The following is a 27528-nucleotide window of genomic DNA, read 5'->3' as shown; positions in this document are numbered from 1 at the left end:
ACGTACTGGACACTGGTCAAGTGCAATGTCAAGACTTTAAATGACACAATAACACTGTACAGCTAGGTGGCATTTTCTGCATGTCAGCATTACACCGATGTAAAAAATAGCACGGTATAAAACAAAAAGACACATTTGGACTAAGAGTGGTCAAACTGCCAAATTGTCCACTTTATTTCTCATCCTTTTTTCTTTTTTCCACATCACCCCTTAAACCAGCTGCATCTCTATGCCCAACATTTGAAAACTGGTCGCAGTGGGCAGTCGTTGACCACGCCAAAACTCTGAGCCCTTACACACCCAGACAAGATTCCACACCTCCAAGATCAAGCCACATGAGAAAAAGGCCTTCTAAGCAGAGGTCAAGGGCCTGGTCCAGTGAGAGTAGTTTCTGTATAATATTAAGATGAATGCGGCGCACCCAAAATAGAAAAAAAAGTTAACTTGAGCCCTGGAAATGCAGCAAGGTGTACATCACGTCATACTTTAGTTACATACAGTCAAGAACAGTGTCCATGTGTACATTCATAGTGAGGTGCATTTTACACAAGTTTCAGGTAATACATTTAAGTATCACAGCAGTGCATTGTGGTTTAGTATCTTGTGCCCTTTTCTTCAAAGCACCTGATGGGAACAAAGTTGCACAAATAAACACTAGTTACTAAAAAAAAAAAAAAAAACACGATGTGACCGGATAAAACCCTAAACTCACCTCTGCCTCTCTGGCAGTAGGTAAATTGGGTCTCATCATATCACTTCTTGGCCTTTGTTGGTGGACTGTCTTACAGTCGGCCTTCTCAAAGGAGTTTCTCCTTTACAACAAAAAGAACACAGTGTAAAAGACATACTAGACCCTTTGCATTGAACAATTTTAGACATCCAAGTAGGTAAAAACCAAATCAACCCCTACCTTGATCCTGAGGTCCACTAACTTGCCTCCAAGATCTTGGTTTGGCACCATAGGTCAACCAGTTCTCTTGGTCAGAGACAACACCCTCTCTCCATTTTCGTTCTAAAAATATTTTTGCATGAGTAGACCACCTTGTGACAGCATTAAAGTGCAAATTCAAATTATTATTATTATTTTTTATATCACCCTTACCAATACAAGGCCTGCACAAGGCACCCTTTTGAATTCTCTTATCTGCTTTAGCCAGAGAGCCACACTCCTCAAAGCACTCTCCTTTGGGATGCACATGAGCCTGCTCATGTAGACCACAGCTCTCTTGGCCTTCACACAGCAGCTTCCTGTGCCGGTGTTTGGCACAGTGATGGCCACAAGAGGGAAGGCATGCCTACTGTAACTCTTCCTCTTCGGTATTCTCGGAGATTCACAGTTACTCCCGCACATCTGTGTCGAGGTCATACTCACAGTCTTGATCGGACGCCTCGTCTCTCTCAAGATGGCTGTGTTCGGCCACTTTGCACATTCCTACTTCATCCTGCAAGCTTGAGCCGCAGCACACACACATTTTCTGGCAGACAGGGCAAGTTTTGTCCACACTCAGGAGCTCTTTTCTGGAGCTAACAGGAACGTCAGTGGTTTCAGCCAGCTTACCACCACCAACATACACATGCCCCGGAATGAGATCAAGATCCTCCACATCAGTGGAGAACATTTCATCTCTGGAAGAGAGCTCATCTATGGACGGACTCAGAACACTCTGGCGTTCTTGGGTCACGGGAGGGTAGTAGCTGTAGGAAATATGCACTGCCGATTGAGGACAGATAGTTTTGTGGAGGCAACAGCATAGATGGAGAATCAAAGTAAACAAGTGGGTCAATCGTGCGTTCAAGACTAAGGCCAGTTGTTGTCTTATTGCATGGCAAGCGAAGGATTTGATATGACAGGTCAAACTCTTCAGAGAGCTTTATGAGAGGCTCCATACCATCAGCATCAGTAGATGCAATATTCTGTACCAGCTCATCACCTGGTTTCTCCGAATCGAGGTCCTCCGTTGGATCAGCAGGGTCTTTGACACCACTACAGAACACATTGCCAGTTGCATTGGTTGTTGACTTTTCATTTTGGCAGCATGTTTCATCAGGAACACTTTGTTGCTCATTATCCACATTGGCATCCTCTTTCTCATGGACAGAGGAACTGTCAAGGGGTAGCACATCTGATAGCATACATTCATCCAGTCTACCCTGGCTAGATTCAGCATCATACGCAGAGTCGCTGTAGGTTGTGGGCCTTGTGACCTGATCCTCCTTGCCTTCCTGAGAGGTGAGCTCTAATTTAGAGTCTTCATTTAAACAGGTCAGTTTATCTCCTTGTACTACATCAGGGGTAGACGAGACCACAGAGTTAAGCCCCTTGTCACCACCTTGTTCACTGGCCTTCAGACTCTCAATTTTGTCTAGCAGTTTGTTGACTGAATCACTAGGATCAGTTTGGACCTCAGAACAGGCAGTCTCCCGATGCGTCCCTGCATGTTGATAGTGGTGGCGGACACGCAAATCATAGGATGCAACGGAGGGGAAGTGGGGGTTGATTCTTCTGTAATCAATAGGCTGCATGGGTGCATGTGGGATCACATACCCAGGATACTGCATAAACTGATAAGGGGCCACATACGGTCGGCCGAATTGCAAAGCTGGAACAAAGAGAAAAAAAAAAATGGTTGTGATAAATTAACTGATAGTCAGCAGTAATCACTGCCTCAAAAGACTGAACTTACATGGCCCTGGAAAGCCATAGTGGCCATATGGATTCATGGGCCATTGATACATATAATAAGGTTGAGATGGTGGCTGAACATAGAAAAAGGGCCTGGTGTGGTTTACTGGATGGTGAGGTTGCCCAACTCCCATTGATTGTGAAGTGTTGTTTATGCCTAAAAACAAAAACAAAACAAAGTTGCATTTGCCAGATCATTATAGGCTACATAATTAGCATTTGCCTGGGTGTAGTTATTCAGTATCCCTGTCGTTCAAACAATAGAGCATAACGCTAGAAACAAAGTCATGGGCTGAGAAGATTACCTTCCATTTCTTGTGAGGAGACGAAGACAGCACAGGATACAAAACACCGCAATACTGTACAACAAACGTTCCACGCTCAAAACCACGATATATTAGACCAAACAAACAATACCAATAAAGGAAAAGAAAGGACAGGCATTCTATTAGCACATTTTATATTACAACAGCAAAAAAAAAAAAAAAAAAAAAAAAAACACTAACCTCAGATGTGAAAGTGACAAAGTGGACTTAAATGTGTATAAAGCGAGAGCAACTAACTCTGGCAATAAAGTTTTTCACTTCGGATTTATAAGTTATGCTTGTTTTCAGCGATCCACGCAATCAAATGGCAGCCAGCAGGTGTATCCAATTTATCCTTTATTCAGCAAAGCACTGACGTCGGACTTTATCATAAGCAGTCTATGCCTCTAGTCTACCTCATTTAAAATAATAACAATAATAAATATATATAATTATTATAGTGTTGCTTCATAATTCATATATTAATTTGTTTTGTATTATAATTCAACTTAATCAGTTCACATTTATGTACTCCAGTTTCACTAATCTACCCATTGTTATGTTGATGAAATGCGCTTCCTCACAGTCACAGCGCCTCTATGCGGATAGATATTTCAGTTTTACGTGTGAGTGAAGGAGAGCACTGCTCCTCTGTCAATACACGGTGAGTACGTTATTATCAATCGACAGCTCATAAAATACTTCAGACAGTTGAGTTGACTAAAAAGTATTAACAGGGCCACATGTAGAAGATTCTTCGTAATGTAGCTGACCAGTGTTTTGATTATTAATCCTAAGCGTTAGCCTGCTAGCGTACTAGTATTCAATATCAGCGGGCAAGTTAAAACAATAGTAGGGGTTTGATTTTAGTACACGTCTGTCCGTACGGGTTGGACAAATAACAACGAAGACAGTAAAACATCCGTTTATCTAGAAACTGAAATGTATTTGAGTAGACTTAACGTTAGCTGACTAGCTTCGTGTGAGTTGTTGTGGTTTCACTTTCCAATTCAAAAGACAGCTAGCGTAATAGCTCATGTGGATTTAGTGTAAAAGCATCAATACAGGTTATTTAAATGATGTGACATTCATGTATGCAAAATATTAACAATGACTGCAAATAAACGATAAAATGACTCTGTATGTTTGACAAGATGATCAACAAATGTGTTGCTGACTCTTGTTTATGCTTCAAACATAATAAACCAGTAAGCCACCATTTCTAATGCCACTAAACTTGAACTATAAACCCAACTACAGTGTAATTAGTTTGTTTTCTGATGCATAAGAAACAATGAATAATTCAGGCCCTGCGTGTTTTAAACCTAAAGCTTTGATGACTCTCTTTCAGCTATGGCCTCTCTCAGTGATCAGCTGGAGGAGCTGAGGGTGAATGTGGAAGTCAGCTTGTCTACTCCAGGTTCTGCCCAGGAGATGAGGGCAGGGGTGACAGCCATGGCCAACATCCCCCTCCCACCCTCCAGCAAATACCGCTACATCGCTGCTGAAAGCATGTTGACGGAGAACAGTAATGGAAATAATAAGAAGGAGGTGAGAGCTGGTGTAATGATTCATTTTCCTCTGCAATCCAAAGAGTGTATGATTATATATACAGCAGGAAGCAAAAAAATTTACTTTTTAACCATTTGCATGTAGTGAATGCATACAAGGCTATGACCATGTCTTGAAGATTGGGGGATAAAGGTGGGTAGTAGAAGTAGTCCTTTAAATAAAAACGATTTAAAGGTTTTAAAGGAATAAAGAAAAAAAACACATAAAATAACTATCCATTATTGAAATCAAAATATTTAAAAATACTATTTTATTTTTAAATACACACACATTTACTCTTTGTAATATGTTAAAAATGGCATATTACATATTTATGGCATATTAATGTTTCTTGTACTCCATTGTGAACTACAGTAATCACTTATATGGTGAAAAAAAAAAAAAAAAAAAGTAGTTTGCATTAATGGATATGGTTTTTAGTTGTTTAACATCTCTGTCATAGAACAGTTATCAAAAGTTTAGCTACTCTTATATCCTACTTTGCACTTTCTCTGTTAAACATGAAGTGTCATGAAAATATATCTTATACACAATTTGTCCTTATCCGATTATTTGGGGGGAACTGTCTTTGGTGGTTATGGGCCTGACTGTATAAATTGGGAATGTATGGGTTTATATTGGCCATGTGAATGATTGACATTAAGCGCATAATAATACATAGCTCTGGGTAATCTGTCACAGTTTCCTCTCGTGTTTCACAAGAATTTGTTCTCTTTCCACTCATTTATATGACTTCCTAGTTCATTTTTACCAACTGTTGTTGTTTCTGGGTTGTAATGTATTCTTGTATGACTATTCTGTTGTTCATTAATTTCTTCTGATCTTTTTAGTCCCTCAGCCTCCTGCAGAAGCTTTCCACCGCTCTTAACATCTTGGAGAAGTATGGCTCCAATCTTACCAACCCCAACAGGCCGAAGTACTGGCGTACAGTAAAGTACAACAATCCTGTCTTCAGGACAACTGTAGATTCTATTCAGGTGTGTGGTGGATGAGATTATGAGGCTTTTTGTATGAACCATACAAATTTCTGTGGTTACTATTGTTTATCTTCCTCTTTCAGGGTGGCAGAGCAGTACTCAACCTTTATGGCTACACCGATCAGCAGCAAGATGGCTTGAGCTTTCCTGATGATGTTGTCCAGCCAGATGTTGGGAAGGTGGCATCAGTGACTCTTGAGGTCATGTGTCTCCGTATGGAGCTGGACATGCTAATCAAGGTCTGAGGCTGTCAAGTGTAAGCACTTAGTGGGTTTATCACAAATAACCATTCAGCTCACATAGAGTCTTTCTCTTTTCTGTAGGGTACCCATCCTTATCCAGAGTTTTTTGAAAGACTTATTCCCTCCCTCAGAGTGCTGGTACAGTTTTTTTTTTTTTCCCATTCTGCACTTATTTAAATTTGTCGGATTATTTATATGGTTACAATAACTTGTCCATGCACTTTTTTCAACATCAAAATAGTAGGTTAAAAGTGATATATACACTACCACTCAAAAGTCACTTATTTATTATATACTTTTTAATAGAAATTAATACTTTTGTTCAGCAAGGGTACATTAAATTGATCAAAAGTGACAGCAAGGACATTTATAATGTTACAAAAGAAACAACGGAAATTATAAATAAATAAAAATGTTGGAATCGCCACAAAAATATTAAGCAACACAACTGTTTTCTGTTTCTTGAGCTCAAAATCATTATATTAGAATAATTTCTGAAGGATCATGTGACCCTGAAGACTTGAGTAATGGCTTCTCAAAATAAATAAGCTTTGCTATCACATGAATCAATTAAATTTAAATTCAATTTTTTTAAATGCATTAAAACAGAAAACACTTATTTAATAAATATTAACTGTTTTTTTTTTTTTGTTTTTTTTTTTTATACAAAATTAGTTTCTGCTGTATTTTTGATAAATGCAGCCATGGTGAACATAAGACTTCTTAACAGCCTAAAACTTTTGAATGGTGGTGTTTGTATAAGGGAAAGTGCTTCTGTTAGAGTTGTTTCCTTTTTTGCAAGTTATGTTAATACTGTGGCCTCCATATAATGTCTATACAGGATGAGGGAATCAGCACAGATGCAGTTACCTTCTCTCCTAGTGAAAGTCCATGGGAAAAACAAACTCCCTCGCCTGCATTGACTCCTCTTGAGCCTAAATCTCCATTCAGTCCAGCCCACTCTCTCTCTTCTCAAGTGCCCTCTAATCAAACAGGTAAGCATGTCACAATTACCAACCCTGGCTTTCCTTTTAAAGAATAGATTTAATTGTGAGTGTCCGCTTTCATCATTTCTATTCTATTCCGTGGAACTGCTCTGCAGAGATCTGCACCATATGTGGTATATTTCCGGTGTCTGCTCACTGTCCCACCTGTACTCAGCGGCTGTGCTTAGAATGTGACAGGCTTTATCACTCCCATTCAGGGCGTTCCACGCACATTAGGATTCCTGTGACTTCCTCAAAAGCCACAAAACGGCTCAGGTTAGCACTGTTACTCTGGAAGGTTGAGAGAACATATTTGTGTAGAGGATTTTGTTGAACACCTCTGTATGTCGCCATTTCTTTTTTTTCCTTAGCTCATCGCTGTCAACATGGCAGTGTTCATACTGCACTACAGTAAATACGGTTCAACAGGTTTTGTGTGAAACCTGTGATCGACCCCGCTTGTCCTCTGCTGCGCCATCTCTACAGGAAGAGCCATCTCAGCCCTCTACAATATCTGGTTAGTCTGTGCATCCTTCTTTTTTTTTTCAGTTTACTTTCACTTTTTCCCCATTAAATAGGCCATCAGTGATGTTTGACCTTTTGATATGTCAAGCTGATAATTCGACATGACATAAACATCTGAAATCAGTTTTTTTATTTTTTTTCCCCATCACTTCCTTCTATCAGAATGGCAATGTAAAAGCTGCACTGTGGTGAATGCAGGCAGCAGCATTCTGTGCGAGGTGTGTGAGCGCCCTCGTCTTGCCACCAGACCCCCTGTCACACCCTCACGTCCGACCCCCTCCTCTGCAGGACTCATGGACAGCCAGGTGCCATTATCTACTACATACCATATGCAGTTTTCTTACAGATTACAGGTTTTTTGTTTACATATATAGGTGAAGTGTATAATTTATGTACCAATAAGTCAAATCAAGCTATAGCGCTTCATACAATACAGTTTTCAGAGCATTTTCACGGTAACACATGGCTAAATAACAGAAGCTAACTTATTTAAATACAAAACAAATTCAAATTCTGCCGTAAAGCAGCTCTAGAAAAAAAATGGTGTAATTGTTTAGTTCCAGTCAGTTCAGTGTTGATTCAGTTCAATTCATTAAGTGTAAAGTTAATTAATTATGAAATGAGTTCTACAGAAGGCAACATTGTTATTCATCTCAAGTCAGTTCAATGTTGATTCAGTTTAATTCAATAACGGTGTTAATATTGCAAAAAATCATAAATTGTTAAAGTAATTTGATTCAGATATAAGCTGCTCTATGAAAAACAATAGTATCATAATCCAGCTCAATTCGAATTCAGTTTTGTTCTCATCTGATAGTGTCTATTCATTCAGTTATATTGTCTATTCGAATGCACTATGTTGCAAAAAGTAATGTAAAGATTCCCTACATTCTCTACTGTTTATCAGGAAGTTCTGATGTATAAACTTCTAATGAGCCAGTGTTATTTTGGTGTGCTAAATAAAGATCACAGTTCTTTTTGGTGCTGCTGCTGGTGGGTGTAATAGATAATCTATTTAACACCGATTAACTGAAGAGAATTGTCATTGCAAATGAAATGAGTCTCATACTGAGTTTTATCCTGAATGCAGGTTCCTGTTTTGACTTCTCCTATTTTCCTTGTCATTTAGTGGGTTTGCCAGTTTTGTACGTATGTCAACCACACACTATCACCTGTATGCGAAATGTGTTGTCTGTCGAGGTCAGAGCCTGCTCTGTCACTCCCTAAGCCCCTCCCACTCTCACCAGTCAAGGACATCACACCGCTTCCAGCGCCACCTAAAGTCATTCCCACTGAGGACCCTGATTTCAAAAGGCAAAGACTGATGAGGGAGGAAGGGCTTAAACTTATTCAGATCATTCGTGTAAGTTTGATCGTTTTTGTTGTTGTAGCCTGCGCATCATCCTCAGAAGTTTACAAGTATCCTCATTGCCTCTGTCCTTTTCTCAGGAGGGAGAGAAGAAAGGAGTGAGCCCAGAGGAGGTTTACACCAGCATGTGTGTGTCAGGAAACAGTAATGTAACACCGTATGATTGGCTGAAAGCCGAGCTACCTCATGTGCTTGATGAGATCTGTGTGATGGCGGCATCCTGTCAGCAAGAACCCAACACACAATCAAACTGTTTAGGGGGGGACAATGGCCAGGATGGACAAAAGAGCAATGCAGTGCCCCTGTCCAGAGCAGAAGCTAAACGGGCCTGGCTGGCAGCAGGGGGCGACAATGAGAAGGCTGTCAGACAGGCTCTCAGAGCCCGAAGAGTTAAAGTGAGTAAAGACTATTCTTGTGCATCCAAACACCATAATACTGATACTCGTACTGATTAAACATCTATGGCTACTATTTGGGGAATTTCATCTGTGTTTCTAGACTTTTCAGAATATTTAGTGATGTAACTTTAAATGCTAACATTAAAATTGAAGGGATGGCAGTAGGAAAGAAAGCTTAATTTGGAGAAGCTGTATGTCAAGCTGTGTTTTGATACTATTTTAGGCAACAACTTTTATTAACATTTACAACAGGATAAGAATATATAACGCTTAACAGATCCGTTTTCTATATGTACAGGTACATATTTCAAGTTCAAGTTCATTTTATTTATATTGCACATTTTATAACAGCCACTGACTGACCAAAGTGCTTTACAGAACTACAAGATTAAAACAATAATACCATGACACAAAATTCTAATAATAACATTGTTAAATGTCATTTTTAAAATAATTGTTATAATGTTGCCTAGTCACAGTTTTTAGTGTTTTATTTTTTATATATTTAAATGAAATAATATTGAGTATTAATGTTGTCCGTAACATGAAAATAATTATTGGCTTATCAGTATCATTCCTGGTAAATATGACATTTTGGCTCTTTTTGTTTGTTAGGTAAAAGAGCTTGGCTCTCTGGGCTTTAATGATGTGACCCGCTGTGAAGAAGCCCTGCGGCAGAGTGGAGGGGATGTGAGGGGGGCTCTTGCTCTGCTGCAGCGCCCTTTACTGGAGCCATTTCATCAGCGCATGTGGAGTGACGAACCAGAGCCCCCCATTGACATCAACCATCCTGATAAACAGGTGACTGGCCTTTTACCTTAATGGAGCTTCACTGAGACACTGCATTCCTTTCTCACCATTAGATGTACAAAACAGTTTTTTGTGAAAACTTAGTCTGTATCATTTTTTGTGTGATATATATATATATTGTGTTCAGCATGTTTGCCGTAGGCTGCTAGCAATGTTTGACCTGCCCAGCTGGGGGCGCTGTGAGCTGGTTCTGTCTTTGCTGCGGGACCCCACAGCCACATACACACTGGAGGATGTGGTTCAGGCAGTGCGTGAATCACCTGACCGGGACTTCATTCGCCGTGTGCTGAATAAGGAATGCCCCATCTGTCTGTCAGTTTTTCCCCACAGCAAGGTACTTTGCATCAGCTCCTTCCCTTCTATGTGATGGACTCCAAATCTTACACTTTTGACTTTAGGCATATGAACTGTTAAAGGGGAAGTTCACCTAAAAATCATCATCAAGTCATTTACTCACCATTATGTTGTCAATTACTTCAGTGGAATGCAAAAAGAAAACATTTTGAAAAATGACTACTAGTCATACTGTCCCACTGGGTCCAGTTCACAAACGATCTCTACATGGAAAAATGCTACATTACATTTTTTGGGGGGTAATGAATGTGTTTGAAAGTACATTAAATCAGGGCTATTTTTTGGTGTTTTTCTGTCTGTCTTAGATGCGGTCTCTGACATCGTGCCAGTGTTCCGTGTGCTGTGGATGTTTCAAGCAGCATTTCACCATAGCGGTGAGGGACAAGCACATCAGAGACATGGTGTGTCCTGTCTGCACAGAGCCTGACATCAACAACCCTGAGCACCTGAATAGCTACTTCTCCACTCTGGACATACAGGTACTGCTAGAGAGAAAAAAAATAAAGAGGATCAGTGCAATACTGGGACTTGAAACAGCAGCAATATAGCTGGGCTTCAAGCTACTCACTGTGATGTATGAAACCATCTTTTGTGCGTTTGTGTCTGTCTCTATATGTGTGTGTGACTGCCCAGCTCAGGGATTGTCTTGAGCCGGATGTGTACGATCTTTTCCACAAGAAGCTGACTGAGCAGGCTCTCATCAAGGACCCAAAGTTCCTGTGGTGCAGCCATGTGAGTGACACTGCCTCCCTGCACTTTTCACTTCTTCTCATAGATAGCTCTCTTGCTCAATCTGCTTTAGTCTCATTCAAGCATAATTTAGTGATCTGAAAAGAGGTGCACAATGTGATCTCATGCATCTCTTTCACTCTCTCCTCATTTCCACAGTGCTCATATGGCTTCATCTATGACGGCGATCAACTCAAGGTCACCTGTATGCAGTGCAGGAAAAGCTTCTGTGCGCAGTGCAAAAAACCGGCAAGTGTTTTCAGAAAGCAAGAAACGGAAATACAGGAACCTCACATGAACACAAGACTTGAATTTCAGTGTTGGGGAGTACCTAAAAGTAGCAGCACTATCAATTCACCTGTGTTTTTCAGTAGAGTCAGTAGCTTCAAAAGAGTGTCACATAATGCAATAACACATTATGTTTACCAACAAGTCCAAAACAAACTCTCATATGTATGTCTAGTGACAAAAAAACTGAATGAATATTTAATTGAATGATGGTAGTTAATGTCTTACTCTTTCTCTGTCTGTCTCTGTTTACAGTGGGAGCCGCAGCACATGGGGCTCTCGTGCGAGCAGTTCCAGCTGTGGAAGCGAGAGAATGACCCCGAGTACCAGAGGCAGGGCTTGGCAGGATACCTGCGTGACAATGGGATCAGTGAGTCACCTTTTGATTTGCTCTAGAAGCCTGTCGGATCTGTCCTTTCACTCTTCTAATCCAAATATACTCGCAGCAAACAGTATTGCTGCCATCTCTGCCCCTGCCCCACTCTGACAGCCAGAATGGATCTTATCCTTAAGGAACAAATTGCCTGCTTACACAGTCTGTTTTTGTTGTGTTTGGTCCAGTGGAGAAGGAAAACCAAATATAATATTAATGCTGGGTATTTTTCCACAGGCATTTTCATTCTGACTTCACACCTCGTGAGAGAGTTACTGATTGCTCAATAGTTGTTTTTAGTGTAGCGTTTCACTTAAGACTTTTTCTCTCCCTCTCTTTTCTTCTGATTCCATTCATCTGGATTTCCTTTTATCTGTATATCTGTCATTCTGTCCATACATCTGAAGGTCCTTTTAATGATTCAGTATGCTGAAATATTAAATATGGAGTTCTATAGATGGAATTTCAAAGAGATATATTTATCAGTCTGCCTGTCCAACTCTATCTATACTGTATATCTGTCTGTAATACGGATTGGTATGTGGCATGTGTTAATTGTGACTAATCAAGATCTGAAATGTCAACAATAGAATGCTCTCGTAGCCTAAAATATGGTCATATAGCATTGTTCAGATCTAGTTCACCATACAACAATTCTAGGTTTGAATGAGGAGAATTAAGAATTCAACCACTGCATTTCAGGTATTGTTTTATATATATATATATATATATATATATATATATATATATATATATATATATATATGTATATATATATATGTATATATATATATATATATATATATATATATATATGTGTGTATATATGTATGTCGATTTAAACATTAAAGCATCCAAACACAAGATGCAGAAACGCTGAACAGAGTAACTGGTCACTCGCACTGTGTTCGGAGCTCACGAGATCGAGAGCCGCGTATCACGGACAGCGACACTGAACCGAGCTCTCTTCTGCGAAGTTCTCCTCGAAGTCCCTCCTGCACCTGAACGAACAAATACAAACCGCAGTTTGAACAAAAAAAAGGGATGAAAGAGCCCAATTCAGTACTCGCGGTGTTCTGGTGTTCAGGGCTCGCAGAGAAAGGCATCTCAAAACACTTGAACATCGAATTTGCTTATTTTTTCTCTAGTGCCGACAAATACATACAAGCATGTCAAAATACCCACCTTGGAAATTATGCTCGAAAAAAACTGTCAGTTATTTCTGAAGTGAGAGTAAACAGTTGAAGAAAAATGGGATGTGTATTATATTGGATGTGTTCATGGTCTCTTAAAGTGACCGCGCCTAATTTAGCTACTGGCCGCTGTAATGTTAATCCAAGAAAATGAAAATCACTCACTGCTCTTGACTGAATTACTTTGTAGTTTTAACAGTCAAACCAAAAACTATTCAGACACCAGACATAATTTTTATATATATACAGCGAAACTGTAATAATGTGAGAAATGTGTCTGAATAAATGTAGCTTTGATTGTATATTTCATTTTTACATTGAAGACTAACCAGTGCTATTTTACATGCAGTTATTTGGTTTCTGTACCTTGACACCTACAAACTTGAAAAAAAAAATGTAAACATTGTGTAAATAGCATAAATAAATAAAAATAAACGAACATACAAATTAAACAATTTCAGACAGGACCCACTGATACAACCTTCACCGGGTCCCCGCTGACCCCAGCTACGGCAATTCGAATGAGACATTTTAATCTAGATTAATTTCAAGATCACAGTGAGATTAATCTAGATTAAAAAAATGTATCTATGCCCACCACTAATATATATATATATATATATATATATAAAATAAAGAACAACTCAATTTGATCTGTTACCTGTCAAGAAATGGGTATCAAGTGGTGCAATCAGTAAGCAGTTACAAAAATGAAATCAATGATTTGTAAATAAATATATACTTGAATATATAATAAATATATAACGTTTATAATAAATGTATATTTAAATATGTAATGTAAATTTTAAATGTAGTTATTATTTATCTTCGTGACTCATATTTTCTTCCTTTTAAAGCTAAAACCTATTTCTTTTCATTTTATGCCATGTCTGTGTATTTGTCTGTTGACGGTTACAGGAAAAACCTGGATTTTATTTGATTTACCTGGATTTTCAATGTGATTTGATTGTCATGACAATAGACAAAGAGTCTGATTGATTATGTAAATTATGTTTCTTTTATTAAATGCAAAAAAATTCAACATTCACTGTATAGGCTAAAAAAAACTGTCACACAGCCCGTTCTTTCTGTCATGTAATGCTTTTTTCTATATGTGTGTTTCTGTCTTGTAGCTTGCCCTAACTGCAGGTTCCAGTATGCCCTGGCCAGGGGTGGATGTATGCACTTCAGTTGTTCCCAGTGCAGGTATCAGTTCTGCAGTGGATGCAACAACCCCTTCCACACAGTGAGTTTCTGTCTTGTCTTGTCTTGTCGTCTTAGGATTGTTTGTGCCTATTTGTAGCTCTATGTGCATTTTATACGGCACTGTACGTGACTGTGATATTCAGTTTGAAGCCAGCTATGGCTGGGCTATGAGTAGAAGCCTTCTCGGGAGCACTGTTTCCTCCCCCCTTTTATTCATCCTCTTTCCCTCACATCTTGCTCACTCCTTCTCTGGCAGACGTGTGCAGTGAACCAGTGTACTGTGACAGGTCTGCATGCCCATCACCCCAGAGACTGCCTCTTCTACCTCCGAGACTGGGAGCCTGCCAGGCTTCAGGCCTTACTGCAGGTACACACACACACACACACACACACACACACACACACACATACACTCGCTTTAACACAGGAACACACATTTCCTCCTAAACATTCACACGCACAGCACTTGTGTGCCAGATTTGGTGATGAAATATCACTTCTTATCTCCACTGATTTATTCCGGAGATTTGTTTGAACGTCATTTTTTTTTTCCTCAGAAAAAGGGGGTGAACTACAATACTGACACTGCACCAGGAGCACAGACTGGTACGTCTTTATTCGTAAGATTCGTAAGGTTTGTTCTAACAGCCTGTTCACAAAAGAAAGATAACTATATTAGCGTCCACACCAGTGAACAATAATGTTCTGTGTTTTGTAAGCGCGTACTAAAGTTATGTTGTCTGTTGACTGTTAAATGTTCTGAAAGTGATTCCACTGATATTGTTCCTTTGTGACTTTATCGTTATAGCTGTGGTGTGGACTTATCTACCCAGTACTTCTCTAATTTGTTTATCTGTCTATCTTTTCATCTAATTTGTCCGTCTCTGTCTTAAAGTCTAGATTGCTTCCAGTTTCACTCTTTATCTCAATTGCCCAGTGGAGCAAAATTGCTTTTACTGTAATGAAAACCTAAAAGCTAGACATTGTAAAGCAAAACACTGTTTTCTGAATAAACAGCCATCCAATTATCGCTTCTCAGGCCGAGGCTATATTTGTACCATGAAATCGTAGTCAAACACACACATACACTTACTCCTTACAGCTTTATTTCACGCTCTCTTCCACTTCTCTGTCCTGAAAATATCTTTCTCAAAATCTCGACCTTTCCCCCAAATGCATCCTTGCTGTGGTGTTTTTGCGTCAGGTGTGTGTGGAGTGATCGAGCAGAAAGATGAAGGGCCTCGTCCGACTGATTCGCCGTGTGGGGCTCAAACTCAGCCAGCCCAGGCAGGACTCTGCGAGTGAGTGACATCACTGTTACCATGTTGACTGCTCCCTCTACTCTCTTAAAAATAAAGGATCTTTATTAGCATCTGTGGTTCCATGAAGAAACTTTTACATGCATGGAACCTTTCCATTCCACAGAAGGTTTTTCATAGTGGAAAAAACCAAAGACCATATAAAACATGGACGTAGCGTCCGTGACGTCACCCGTAGACTCCTAAAGAGCGTTTTTGAAGCTCAAAGTGTGCAGAGCGGGCCTTTGCCTTCTTGGCAGCGCGTCACCGCGTGACTCTCCTGGACAATCGAAAATGGGCCAAAGGCGGGAGCTTGTTGCTGAAGCCACACTCACCTAGCTCGATGGCAGTGTCAGCAGCGGCTATCCACCTGTCATTCAAGTGGCCACTCCCTTAATTATGCAGAACTTTAAGGCTTGATAAAATTTAAACGGATGAGTTATGAAAAAATTCACCTTCTCACAGTTGTCATTAAGGGCAAAATTAGCAATATAGTCCAAACTCATTTTTTTTGCACCAGGCTGTCAACATGTTTTTTTTTTCTGCTGTAAAGTTGGGCATTTTAACATGGGGAGTCTATGGGACTGACTCCCTTTTGCAGCCAGCATTCAGCGGCCAGTCAATGAAATGCAGTTTTAGTCACTTGTTGGCTTCACAAAAGAGCTGGAGGTTGACGCTTGGGGAAAAACAAGAATTCTTAAGATTGTTAAAATGTTCATTTAATAACTGAAATTCTGTAACAACAATACACAAACATGTCGAAAAAAGACCATACTTTTAATTTTGCACTTGGTTACATAATTTTTGGCAGTACCTTCACCTCTATTAATGTGAATCATTTTTAAATCAGTCTTTCTTTGGAATAGGTAGGCAATAAATAAATTTCAACATTACTACCACTAAGCTTCTGACCGCTCTTTCAATCTTTAAGATCTACAAATTTGAGTTTAGAATAGTTTAGCACGATCACTAGTATATTATCTAATAGGCTGGACTGGAAGTGGACTAGTGAGCAAATATGTTACCTTGGGACTTGTAGCCGCGACAGATGTGGGATTCGAATTACTGACAACTTGTTTAGGCTGTTCAGAGTCAATTTTTTATTTTTCGGAGACGATAACTATATTTATTGTGCACTTTAAGCTTTACAACTCTGCAGATCGTATACATTCACATACAGCTTTCATAGAGACCCATAGGTATCACTTTACAGTAAGACCTCTTTAGTTAACTATTAACATTCACAATGAGCAATAGCTACATTTGCTACAGAAGTTATTCATCTTTGTTAAAAAAAAATACAGTTGCACCTTTAGATTTGAACAATGTTATTAAATATTGGATTACCTAAGCTTAGTGAATGTTCAGATAAAATTTTAATTGGCAGTTTATGTTAACTAATGAATTAACTAATGTTAATAAATAAAGCCCTAATGTAAGGGGGAATTAACAATAATGAATCAAAACACTTTCAAACAATATCTAGGGCATGTTGTAGTCCAGATTAAACTGGGATTTTTTTTTTTATTATTTTTTTTATAAATAGCCTATTAAGTCTTTGGCACTGTGGTGAACACCATAGTGAATCCAAAAAATCTGAATGGCTATGTAAAATTATTTAAATATGTTTTAGAAAGTAGTGCAGCTGCTAGATTTATGGGGTTTCCAGGGTAAGGACTTTATGCTTTCTGCAGTTTAGTGCCATCTGCTGTCAGAGAGTGAATGTGCTTTCATTCAGCGCATCTCTCACGCATTCCCCCATGTGGTTCTCTGGTTGCCTGCTTGTTTACATCAAAGCACACATACATCTTTCAAGAAGCATACAGCAGTGTTGTACATTTTGACCAGTTGATGGGAAAAGTATTCTTAAAATGAATTCCAAATTCTGAATAATTTGTAATATATAATTATTCACGGTATTTAAAAGTGCCCACGATAACAATATTGTGCATATTAATTACCGTGATATGTTACTTTACCGAATACTGGCAGATGTCTTGTCAGGCACAAAAATAACTGTATCAACTCTTTTTCAGCACTAATTCTTCACTGTTCACCTTTATTAAATCCTGACAGTACTAATTTAACGCCAAAAGATGGTTTGCACTGGCACAAGATGTTAGTAAATCTGGCCCAAAGACTCTAACAAATGTTTGAATACTTAGAATATGTCAACGCTTATATGAAGGATAGTATTTAATTTGACACATTGTGAGTGAATATTGTAATCACATTTAAGTTTTGAACACCGTATGATCTAGTCTTGAACAGGATTAGTGAGACACTTATAAAAACATCAGTTGCAATGCAATGGCCGAAGAGCTCTGTTGACTTTATAAAAAAAAAAAAAAAAACACCGGTGTACTCAGCAAGACAAAATGACCCAAATTCCTTTTATGAAGTAAATAAAATAGTGCTATCATCTGTGTTTCAGGAAGCATTATCGAGAGTATCTGGTCAGCCTCATTAATGGGCATTCTATTGACCCCGCCCACCTTTACACTCTTGATGAGCTGACTGTGGCCTGCAGGAGATACCACGTGGATGTCAGACAGGGGGACGGAGAAGACGAGAGAGCATACTTTGCCAGACTGCTTAAGGTGGGCTGATAATATCCTTTTTTCGGTCAATAAGCATGACTTTTTTTGTACAGCTATCAAAAGCTTTCTTTACCTTTCACATCTGCAGAAACTCATGGATGACGTGCCTCTGGGTGACAAGGTCCTTCGCAAGAAATGAAAACATTTTTTTACCATGAACATTTAACCTCTGGACTATTTTAAATATAGCTTCTTTATGCTATGAGCTACAAGGCCGAAGGAATGTTAAACACAGTGCTTCCCTGCTCTCAGTGTGATGTAGTTTCACACATTTGCACAGTGAACACACTGGTGAGTTTTCTTTTTTTAATCAAATGTTTTGTGATTGGAAATTGTTCCTTTCAATCAAATTCGATTTTAATCAACTTCAGATAGCTGTAACTTGATTTAACAAAACAAGAAACACTTTTTCTGTAAATGCATATACACATTTGATTTTATTTTGTCATTTTAAATCTAAGCATCAAAATTGTAAAACAACTGCATTTTAAATGGTTTTAATGGGTGAACCCTTCAGCTGATTCTTAACTGTTCATTAGCTCTACTTTAAGCTTTTCATTAGCAGAGTTTATTTAATCAGTTAATTACAAAACTAAATCTTCAGATGGATAGGTGTCAAATGTCTTATAAAGTTATAATGGCATGTTTTGAATGTGGGTCTATATGTAAATATATATATATATGTGAGTGTGTGTGTGTGTGTGTGTATGTCTATATATATATATATATATATATATATATATATATATATATATATATATATATATGATTAAACATAATTTATAAAATGATGAATTTAGTGACTGTGTTTCAAAGAGAGCAAAATAGTCAATAACTCCTAAAAAGATGAAGCAGTAAAACCACCAGTCATGCTGACATCATTCGATCAACATCTCAAAGACATTCTTTATTACTTTTCAATCCAGTCTCATCAAAGTTGTCTCTGAGATCATAGCCCTTAACATTTTTGCTCATCTCTGTATAAGTCATAAAGCCATTTACAGTGGGGTTGTTGTCAGGGAAACCACTGATCAGTTGCTGTTTTTCGTCAGAGGACATTTGTGCAGCCAGATATTCCTGAATATATGAATTAATTTTTGAAGCGCATGGGTTGTTTTAAGCAAAAATTATATGCACATGTACTGAGAAAATCAATTATATTTAAAGAGGTCATTATTTTTAACAATAAGAATTACATGCACTGTAAAGTTGTAAGATGCTGATTGGTCACATGTAGTTGTTGAATTCATGTTGAATTCATTGTTCCCCCCCACCCCCTTAAATCTGACATATCACTTTACCATAGGGCTGGACGATTGTGGCCAAAAATCAAAACCTTGATTAATTGAACATTTTACCTCAATTACGAATAATGAATGATTATTTTGTTTCAGGTTTTATTTTATTTTTATTTTTTTGGCCTCATAATTCACTGACAAGGTTTGTACTGTAAATATGATTGACTATTAAAGGTGAGATATTTTTTCCTATTGAAAGAGCGATCTGACATCATAGCTCACTATCAGCAGTTATTTTATCTATGTTTGTAACATTTCTTACAAATTATTGCTCGGTGTAAGAGATAAATGATCAGATAAAGATAATTTAGCACAGTACCAGTAGGAGTGATTGCGTGTGTGAATTAGTCATACCATCTATATATTATTGTGAAGCTGTGGGTTGTAAATAGCCTAGCTCCTTCAAAAGTAGAAAAATATAATAAGTTTTGAGATTCTAAGCTACTTTAGTGATAAATCACAGGACAGCGCTGACAACTAGTTTCTTCATTCCTCGTGTGCACGATCTTCACATCTACTGTTTATATGAGTGTTCGTGCAACAATGCAGCTGCGCGAACATAGTAGCTCGATATAATAATACACACCCGATCGTCTAATCGCTTGAATGTCCAAACCATAATAATACAAATACAACTGACAAAGTTTAGTGAATATGCAAGGCTCACTGCTCGCGTGCCATCACTATGTATTGAATGTGTTTTGCTTTTATGGGGCAGAGTCAAGTTGCTACACACACGGTAGTATTCTTTTACTAAGTATTTACTGTTTAAGTATTAACAGGATTTAAAAAACAAAATAACCGACACGTCGGTTAGAGGTTCTGAATTTCGATTTCAATTACTTTTCGATTAATCGTCCAGCCCTACTTTACCTATATAATAACTAATACTCTGTTTAGCTTATGTTCACCAATGTAGCTCTTCAAGAAGCACACTTAACTGCTCAGCTGTGAAATATTGAGTTTCCTATCAGGATATAGGATATCTGGCCAGCCACTTATCCTGCCCTAATGAGGCCTGTTTGCTGCACAACAAGGGATAAGCTTATGCTACAGAGGAGCCTTATGCTACAGATTTCCATTCACTCCCTGCTTCATTTGATCTCAAATGACATACCACTATAAGTACACATAAATCAGGCAACCATCTTGACTTAATTTACACACGCAACTGTATTGCAGACAACTTTCTGGTAAAACCCCTGCATAACGCTGTCCATTTCTTCATTACATTTAGACTACATTTTCCAACCTGTGTGCCCCCACCCCCCATACCAGTTACTTTTAGATGAAACCTTCACTGCCTTTCCCACTCCCATCTTTCCTCCATAGTATCCTCCTCTCTTCCCTCACCTACCCATTTCTTATCTCCGGATGTGAATGCAGCAATTGACACTTTATACTCTACTTTAACCTCTTGTCTAGACAACATTTGTCCTCTCTCATCCAGGCCAGCACAGGCTGCCCCTTCTAACCCCTGGTTATCCGATGTTCTTCGTGATCACCGGACCAAACTCAGGGCAGCAGAGCGACACGCGTGATCTCTTCAGAACATTAAATTCCCTCTTCTGTCCCCCTCCACCCCACCTCCCACCACTTCTAACAGCTGATGATTTCGCCACATTCTTCATAGAAAAAAACTGAATGATAAGTAGTCAGTTCTCAGCCCCACACACACAGGACTTCAAACCAACCACACCCACTGCTAAAACTCCCATCTTCTCCTTCTGTCCCCTCACTGAAGCAGAAATATCAAAACTTCTTCTGCAGCTATCCTACAAAATGCTCTCTAATCCCAATCCCGTCACACGTCCTCCAAGCAATCTCTCCTACACTTTTACCAGCACTCAAACACATCATCAACACATCTCTCCTCACAGGCACCTTCCCCGCTGCATTCAAGCAGGCTCGGGTAACCCCACTGCTCCAAAAACCTACATTAAACACTCCTCTTCCAGATAGCTACAGACCTGTCTCTCTCATTCCATTCATAGCAAAAACCCTCGAAAGAGTTGTTTCCAACCAGATATCATTGTTTCTTTCACAGAACAACAAACTATATGCTAACCAGTCAGGTTTCAGGAGTGGCCATTCAATGGAGACTGCGCTGCTGTCAGTCACAGAAGTCCTGCGGATTGCAAAAGCTGATTCCAATCATCAGTTCTTATTCTGCTGGATCTATCTGCTGCTTTTGACACTGTCAATCTTCAGATCCTTCTGTCTGCCCTCTCATAACTGGGCATCACATGAATTCCATTTCGCTGGTTTGAATCCTATTTTACTGATAGGTCATTCAAGGTGACATGGGGAGGGGAGGTATCCAAAGCACATCAACTTGTCACTGGTGTTCCTCAGGTCAGTTCTTGGACCCCTCCTCTTCATAGTATACACAACATCACTGGGTCCCATCATACAGGCCCATGGATTCTCCTACCATTGCTACGCTGATGACACAGCTCTATCTTTCATTTCAAACAGATAATCCAATGGTAGTTGCATGAATCTCAGGCTGCCTGGCATACATCTCAGCATAGGTGAAAGAATATCATTACAGCTCAACCTTGGAAAGACTGAGCTTCTTGTCTTCACTGCCACTCCAACTCTACAGCATGATTTCTCCATCCAGCTAGGCTCTTCTACAATTTCCCCATCAACTTCTGTCAGAAATCTTGGTGCAACCTTTGATGACCAGCTGACCTTCAAAGACCACATTGCAAAGACTGCTTGATCTTGCAGGTTTGCATTGCACAACATCAGAAAGATCAGGACCTTTCTAACGGTGCATGCTGCACAACAACTTGTTCAGGCCCTTGTCATTTCTAGACTGGACTACTGCAATGCTCTTCGGGCTGGACTTCCATCAAGCACAATCAAACCTCTAAAAAAGATTTAGAATGCAGCGGCATGACTGGTCTTCAACGAACCCAAAAGACCCCATGTTACACCTCTCTTTATCTCCTTGCGATGGCTACCAGTTGCGCCTTGCATCAAGTTCAAGACATTGATGCTTGCATATAGAACAGCGACAGGCTCAGCACCCGCCTACTTCCACTCACTATTACAAATCTAAATCTAATAAAGTTTGAGATCCGTTACCATCACAGAGAGGCTCAAAATCACTTTCCAGAACATTCTCGTTCACCATTCCTGGCTGGTGGAATTATCTTCCCATCCCTATCTGGAATGTTGAATCCCTGACAATTTTCAAGCAACAGCTGAAAACTCATCTTACTCGAAACTACTTGGCTTCATCGTAAAAAAAATAAAAAAAACTTTATTTATTCATTCTTTTTCTAGCTTGTATTAATTTGAACAATGTCTAAAATTTGGTATTACAAGCACTTCCTGTGTCTGTTTGCCTCTTCTGAGGAATTATTTTATGTATCCCCCAATTGTAAGTTACTTTGGATAAAAGTGTCTAATGAAAAAACACAGGCACAATTGCTTTTGTGTGACAACTATTCTTTTGAGTCTTCTTATATCACCAAAACCTTGATAGCAACAATCCAAAATGAATCAGAGTTAGTGTGTAGATTGTTTTGTCCGGTTTTTCAGCATATTGATTGGCTCTGCAGAAAGCACGGACATAATAAGGAATGCATGATGGGAAATGGTGATAGAAGAAACCCCATGAGGAGCAGAGGACAGACATGTTCTGAGGTAATTGTCTGTGTGAGGGCACAGCAGTGAAAGAGATCCTATTGCTTACAAAGAAGCCTTTATGTTTAAATTTGTAATCACTTTTACAATAAGGTCCAATTAGCTATGCCTAATGTTAGTTTGTGTTAACGGGCATGGTTAACAAATGGAACCTTATTGTAAAGTGTATTTTCCTTCTTTTTAGCAAATTAGCTTGGGAACCAAAGCAGGGTTAAAGGTTAAAATGCACCAATAGATGTAATCAGTTACAATGCAAATAGTTTTACATCATGCTGTCTGTGACTGAGGCAATAGTTCAGTCATTTTACCCTGAATAAGCACACTTTTAGTGACTTTCTCCATGACTACCACAGTTGTGGCAAGCTGTGATGTGACGTCTAACTTGTTTTGACAGATGGCCTGTCTGGTGTGGGGACCTGTGTCTTGGGGGCTTTGGGGATAGATGAGGTTCTGGTCTGTAGCAGAGGAGGGAGAAGAAAGAAAAAGACAGATATCCTGCCTAGCCCAGCTGGGTCTGTGATTCTGCTTAAAAGTTTCCACATCTTTGACACCCCGAGCCACCACTCGAAATGGAGCTATTGTATTGTTTAGTCACAAGATATCTTTATAATGAGCTTATGTCTGTGCAATTTCATTTTCTAATTGATTTGCATATTTCAATGTTTACATTCTTAATGCTCGATTCATTGGTGCATGTTGTTTCAAAAATGCTTCAACTCTATTGGATAAAATAAAGCTCTGTCCAATACTCAGTATCTAGTTTTATTTGAAAATATGTCCATTTATGAAAGTAAACTGGGTTTTGAATGTTTGAATGGCATTTCATGTTGACTAAGGATCCCTGTAAGCTCTTAGTGTAGCAGTGTAGATACTGTATGTGTACTGTATGCTCTCCATAGACCGATGGCCCTGAGAAATGGGTTATACATCACTAGGATCACTCTGATATGTCTTCAGGCCTTCCTTCTTTTTTTAGATATCAAATCTGGATTGAACCATTAATGAAGCCAGGAGAATCATGGATATCATGATACAAACGACCAGTCAGTTTAACTGTGTTGTTAATCTTTGTGCTGCATGTGAATTATTCATTAAAAGTGTACACAATTTACACCAATTATATTTCTCACCAAAGTCTGGGTCGCCACAACATTAAGAACTAGTTAAAATGTTCAGCTCATTGGTTTTTATTTCTGTTGGTCACGTTGCCCCGCCTGGAACAGATGCTCCTCATTGTATCGGCGAGATGTCACAAATCTGTTTTTCATCTGCTTTTCTAATAATCAAGCATGGATGAGAAAACACTGATCTTGGAAGTTTAGAATCCATCTGGTGAAACATTATTGAAATACAAGGTATGTATTTGGCTGCAGTGCATTGCGTGCCAAGTGCATGCAAACAGAGACACCGGTTCTGAATGGCTGTGTTTTGTGATTGACGTGGCAGCATCAGGGAATTTTTTTGGACATGTTTTCCGCCTTGAATGTTTGTGTGTTATGAGACGATGCTAGCCAGACTGGTGTGCTTTGTAGTAGTACATACTGCAGACTTTGGTCAACACACACCGCGTTTGTGTGGGGTCAGAACTTCCTGAATGGAACTGGAGCTCTTTAACATGCACTGCACCTCTCCTTTGACCTTCATTATCTTGCATAAACAGATAGCAATGCAACTCAAATGTAGTGGTGGAATGCTGATCAACCAAATCAAAATAAAGTGGCACCAGCAGTCAAATAAAAATTAAACATTGAATGCTTAAAAAAAAAAAAAAAAAACTTAAAGGGGTCATCAGATGCAAAATTCACTTTTGTTGTTGTTTGAAAATAAATGTGATCCAGCTTTGTCTTTAAAATAACCAAGTATAAGCGTTTTTTTTTTTTTTTTTTTTTTTTTTTTTGCAAATCACCTTTCCTAATATTTGCTAGTTAGCAAGTTTTGGGCTGAAGTTTACAGTCTCCTCATCCCCCCAGAGAAGAGAGGGGCGGGGTCAGCAGAGCTTATTAGCATTTAAAGCAACATGGACTAGAATAGCGTTCTGAAAACAGTTATTTTGCTTTGAAAAGGGTGCTTTTTACACTACCATTGATCAATTTAAAACAAAGTAAGTATAGACTTTTCATTTAGACCCTAAAGAATCATATCAACTTGTGGAAAATGGGCATCCGATGACCCCTTTAAGCATCATCTAGGCCTATTATGTGAACTCCAATCCACACTTGTGATAACTTAATATTATGATATATAATGTATATATTTTTTTTTTCCACTAATAATTACATATTTTAATAACATCCTAACTTTATTACATTCTATTATTGAAAAAAAACTAAAATCTTCCATCCTGAGCATATCCTAAAGGGGCATATAAGATATGTTGACTGAATCCATTATATTGAAATGAGTAACTGGGGCTTCATGCTTGCTGGTTTTCTGACTGGCATTATCTACACAGCTTTGACTTTCTAGGCTGCAATTATTATTAAGACACGTCTGTTTTGGAGCTTTGCAGTTTTCAAAAGTTGCTGATATCCCACAGGACAGTCAAATGCAAGAAAGGCAGAGCAAAGAGGGGGAAAGACAAGGGGTGAAAGGATACTATGGGCATTGGAAAGCTTTCTGTGATAAAAAAAAAAGGCAGCTTCTGGAAACTCTCATACTTTACCTGATCGAGGAAGCAAATATATTGCTCTTTGAAGCTGGCATTAAATAAATGTTTACCTTATCTGTTTTCTACAGTAAATGCTTGTTATTGTCATAATTTTGTCCTCTCAAACCCATCCAATAAGCAGCCGATGAATGAAACAAAGTGCAGACACACATTTTTGTATTTTCTGACAATCTGTCAAAATGTATGTAGTTGTTAGCCATTGCTCAGATGTATGTCTTTAAGATATACTTTAAAGTCACATGAAATCAAAGGGTTTTTTTTTTTTCTTCTGAATTTCATTGGTAGATATGGTCTTTGTAATACTTATTTAAAACAATATTTTGCTTATCATTTGAAACGATGTGAGGATAAACAAGTAGCTGTTATATGAGTGAAACTTTGTTTTATCTGACTTTATTTATCTTTCTTTTCACCATCCAATCAAATTGTGAATTATTCAGTCAAGTCCTGCTGTTTTTTCCACATCAGGTATCTTTACTAATATTATTAATATGACTTGAAAATACCAATTCACACTGACACATTGATCTGAAATGGACTAAAAGCACAACCTCCCCTGCAGTGGTCACAAAAGTTTTTAAATACTTCAGACAATTAAAAAATGTATATGTATTTGTCTTATAACAAAGCATTGAAATATGGCACAAGCACACTTTTTGATAAAAAAAATGTAACACAAGATAAAGTTTTTTTTTAGGTGTCAACAATTAAGATTTTGTTCAAAATGACCCTCACTTTTTTTTACACATTTATTAATATTCATGTTTCTTGGTGGTAATTCTGCTGGGATTGAATGGATTTCACACATCTGAAAAGTGACACTAATTGGTTAAGACTAATTTAAAAGGTGGCTCAGAAGTTCATTCTGAGAAAAGCTAACATTATTATTGTTTATTCTTATTATTTTTTGTAGATTACAGGAATTATATTTTGTAAACTACCATTCAAAAGTTTGGGGTCAGCATGTTTTTTTTTTTTTTTTTTTTTTTGTAAAGCAAGGATGCATTTCTATTTTCTTAAGAATCCTAAAAAAAAAAAAAAAAAAAAAAAATTCTTTCAACATTGATAATAAGAAATGTTTTTGACCAAAACAGCATAAAATGCCTTAAACCTATGCACTTGTTTTATTTTTATTTTATTTTTTTTATTTGCAACACAAAATTATATCACTTTGATAATTTTTTTTTACAAAAATCTTATTTTGCTGAATAATTTTGGCATTATTCTTTGGGAATTGATCAAACCCTTAATTGATCAAAGAACCCTTACATGTCTTCTAAGTAGAAAGTAATTGCTGAATTTGTAAAGTTGTTGTTAGATGTTAAACAATGATCTAGGATCACCAAGTAAACTAGTTCCAACTGATGCGTAATTCTCTCCAGGAATCAGGAGCTGCAGGGAGTGCATCAAGGCCAGGCTGCCTCCTCCTGTTGCCACACATGACCCTTGCACAATCTCCCTGGGGCTCTGACCATCGAGGCATGTCTGTCCCTTTCCCTCACTCTCAATCTCACTGTCTCACTGTTGCTGCAGGGAAGCTTGACACGCAAAGCCATTTGTCCAAATATACATGTGCTCAAACCGGGTGGGTACCCGTTTTCACACCTGGAGGTCTCAGGGGTACCTTGTCTGGTTTATGTCATGTGAGCACTGTGAGCACTAGGACCACATGACCTACCGATCACAGAGGGAGATGGGATGAGCTACTGACTCTACTGTGGGGCTTCAGCTCTTTTCGTTCCTTACAAACACAGATGTGTAAGAATATGGACCTTAAACATGATAACGTGAGAATTTCTGTTATTATCGCAGATGCCTGATGTTATGCACTGTAATGACAAATCATTTCCCTCCAAATTTAGTTACTCAGTTTGAGTCAAATTATGATTCCCATTACAGTAGCTGTTCACCCATGACAAGGTTTAAATATAGTGTCTTAAATGACTCCCTAACAAGTGTCATTTGCACAGATGCTGTATATGACAATTCTGTTT

At 38.5% G+C, this 27528-nt stretch overlaps 1 protein-coding gene and 1 pseudogene across 5 annotated transcripts; one reads left to right on the top strand and one right to left on the bottom strand.

Moving 5' to 3' along the window:
• Nucleotides 1-615: 615 nt before the first annotated feature.
• LOC113040573 (uncharacterized) lies at nt 616-3308 on the bottom strand (annotated as a pseudogene).
• Nucleotides 3309-3577: 269 nt separating this feature from the next.
• Nucleotides 3578-23634, top strand: LOC113117256 (E3 ubiquitin-protein ligase RNF31-like). Of its 5 annotated transcripts, XR_003294142.1 has the most exons (24): nt 4342-4539; nt 5391-5537; nt 5621-5776; nt 5861-5917; nt 6621-6774; nt 6882-7041; nt 7137-7282; nt 7453-7595; nt 8420-8653; nt 8740-9054; nt 9673-9858; nt 9995-10201; nt 10527-10700; nt 10855-10953; nt 11110-11199; nt 11494-11608; nt 13938-14050; nt 14267-14377; nt 14568-14616; nt 15215-15311; nt 17743-17908; nt 17997-18199; nt 22782-22866; nt 23261-23632. XR_003294142.1 is itself a non-coding variant. In XM_026285814.1 (23 exons), exons 2-23 carry the CDS (start codon nt 4342-4344, stop codon nt 18045-18047), a joined length of 3168 nt encoding a protein of 1055 aa, XP_026141599.1. In that variant the 5' UTR covers nt 3578-3652; nt 4340-4341; the 3' UTR covers nt 18048-18199. The 5 variants fall into 5 exon arrangements, 2 of the variants coding, with proteins under 2 accessions (XP_026141599.1, XP_026141609.1); XM_026285814.1 differs by lacking the exons at nt 22782-22866; nt 23261-23632 and adding an exon at nt 3578-3652 and having other exon boundaries at nt 4340-4539; XR_003294139.1 differs by having other exon boundaries at nt 22782-23634.
• Nucleotides 23635-27528: the final 3894 nt, after the last annotated feature.

This window comes from Carassius auratus, chromosome 2 (genome assembly GCF_003368295.1).
Source record: "Carassius auratus strain Wakin chromosome 2, ASM336829v1, whole genome shotgun sequence".
NCBI classification, from domain to species: Eukaryota; Metazoa; Chordata; class Actinopteri; order Cypriniformes; family Cyprinidae; genus Carassius; species Carassius auratus.
The sequence above is the reverse complement of the archived record's forward strand: the minus strand, read 5'-3'. Positions and strand labels throughout refer to the sequence as shown.

Bases quoted from the DNA above. Each gene is read 5' to 3' on its own strand.
- LOC113117256 (XM_026285814.1), top strand. From the start codon at position 4,342: ATGGCCTCTCTCAGTGATCAGCTGGAGGAGCTGAGGGTGAATGTGGAA. The intron at 5,538-5,620 runs GTGTGTGGTGGA...TTCCTCTTTCAG, and splicing joins CAACTGTAGATTCTATTCAG to GGTGGCAGAGCAGTACTCAA. The intron at 10,202-10,526 runs GTACTTTGCATC...TGTCTGTCTTAG, and splicing joins CAGTTTTTCCCCACAGCAAG to ATGCGGTCTCTGACATCGTG.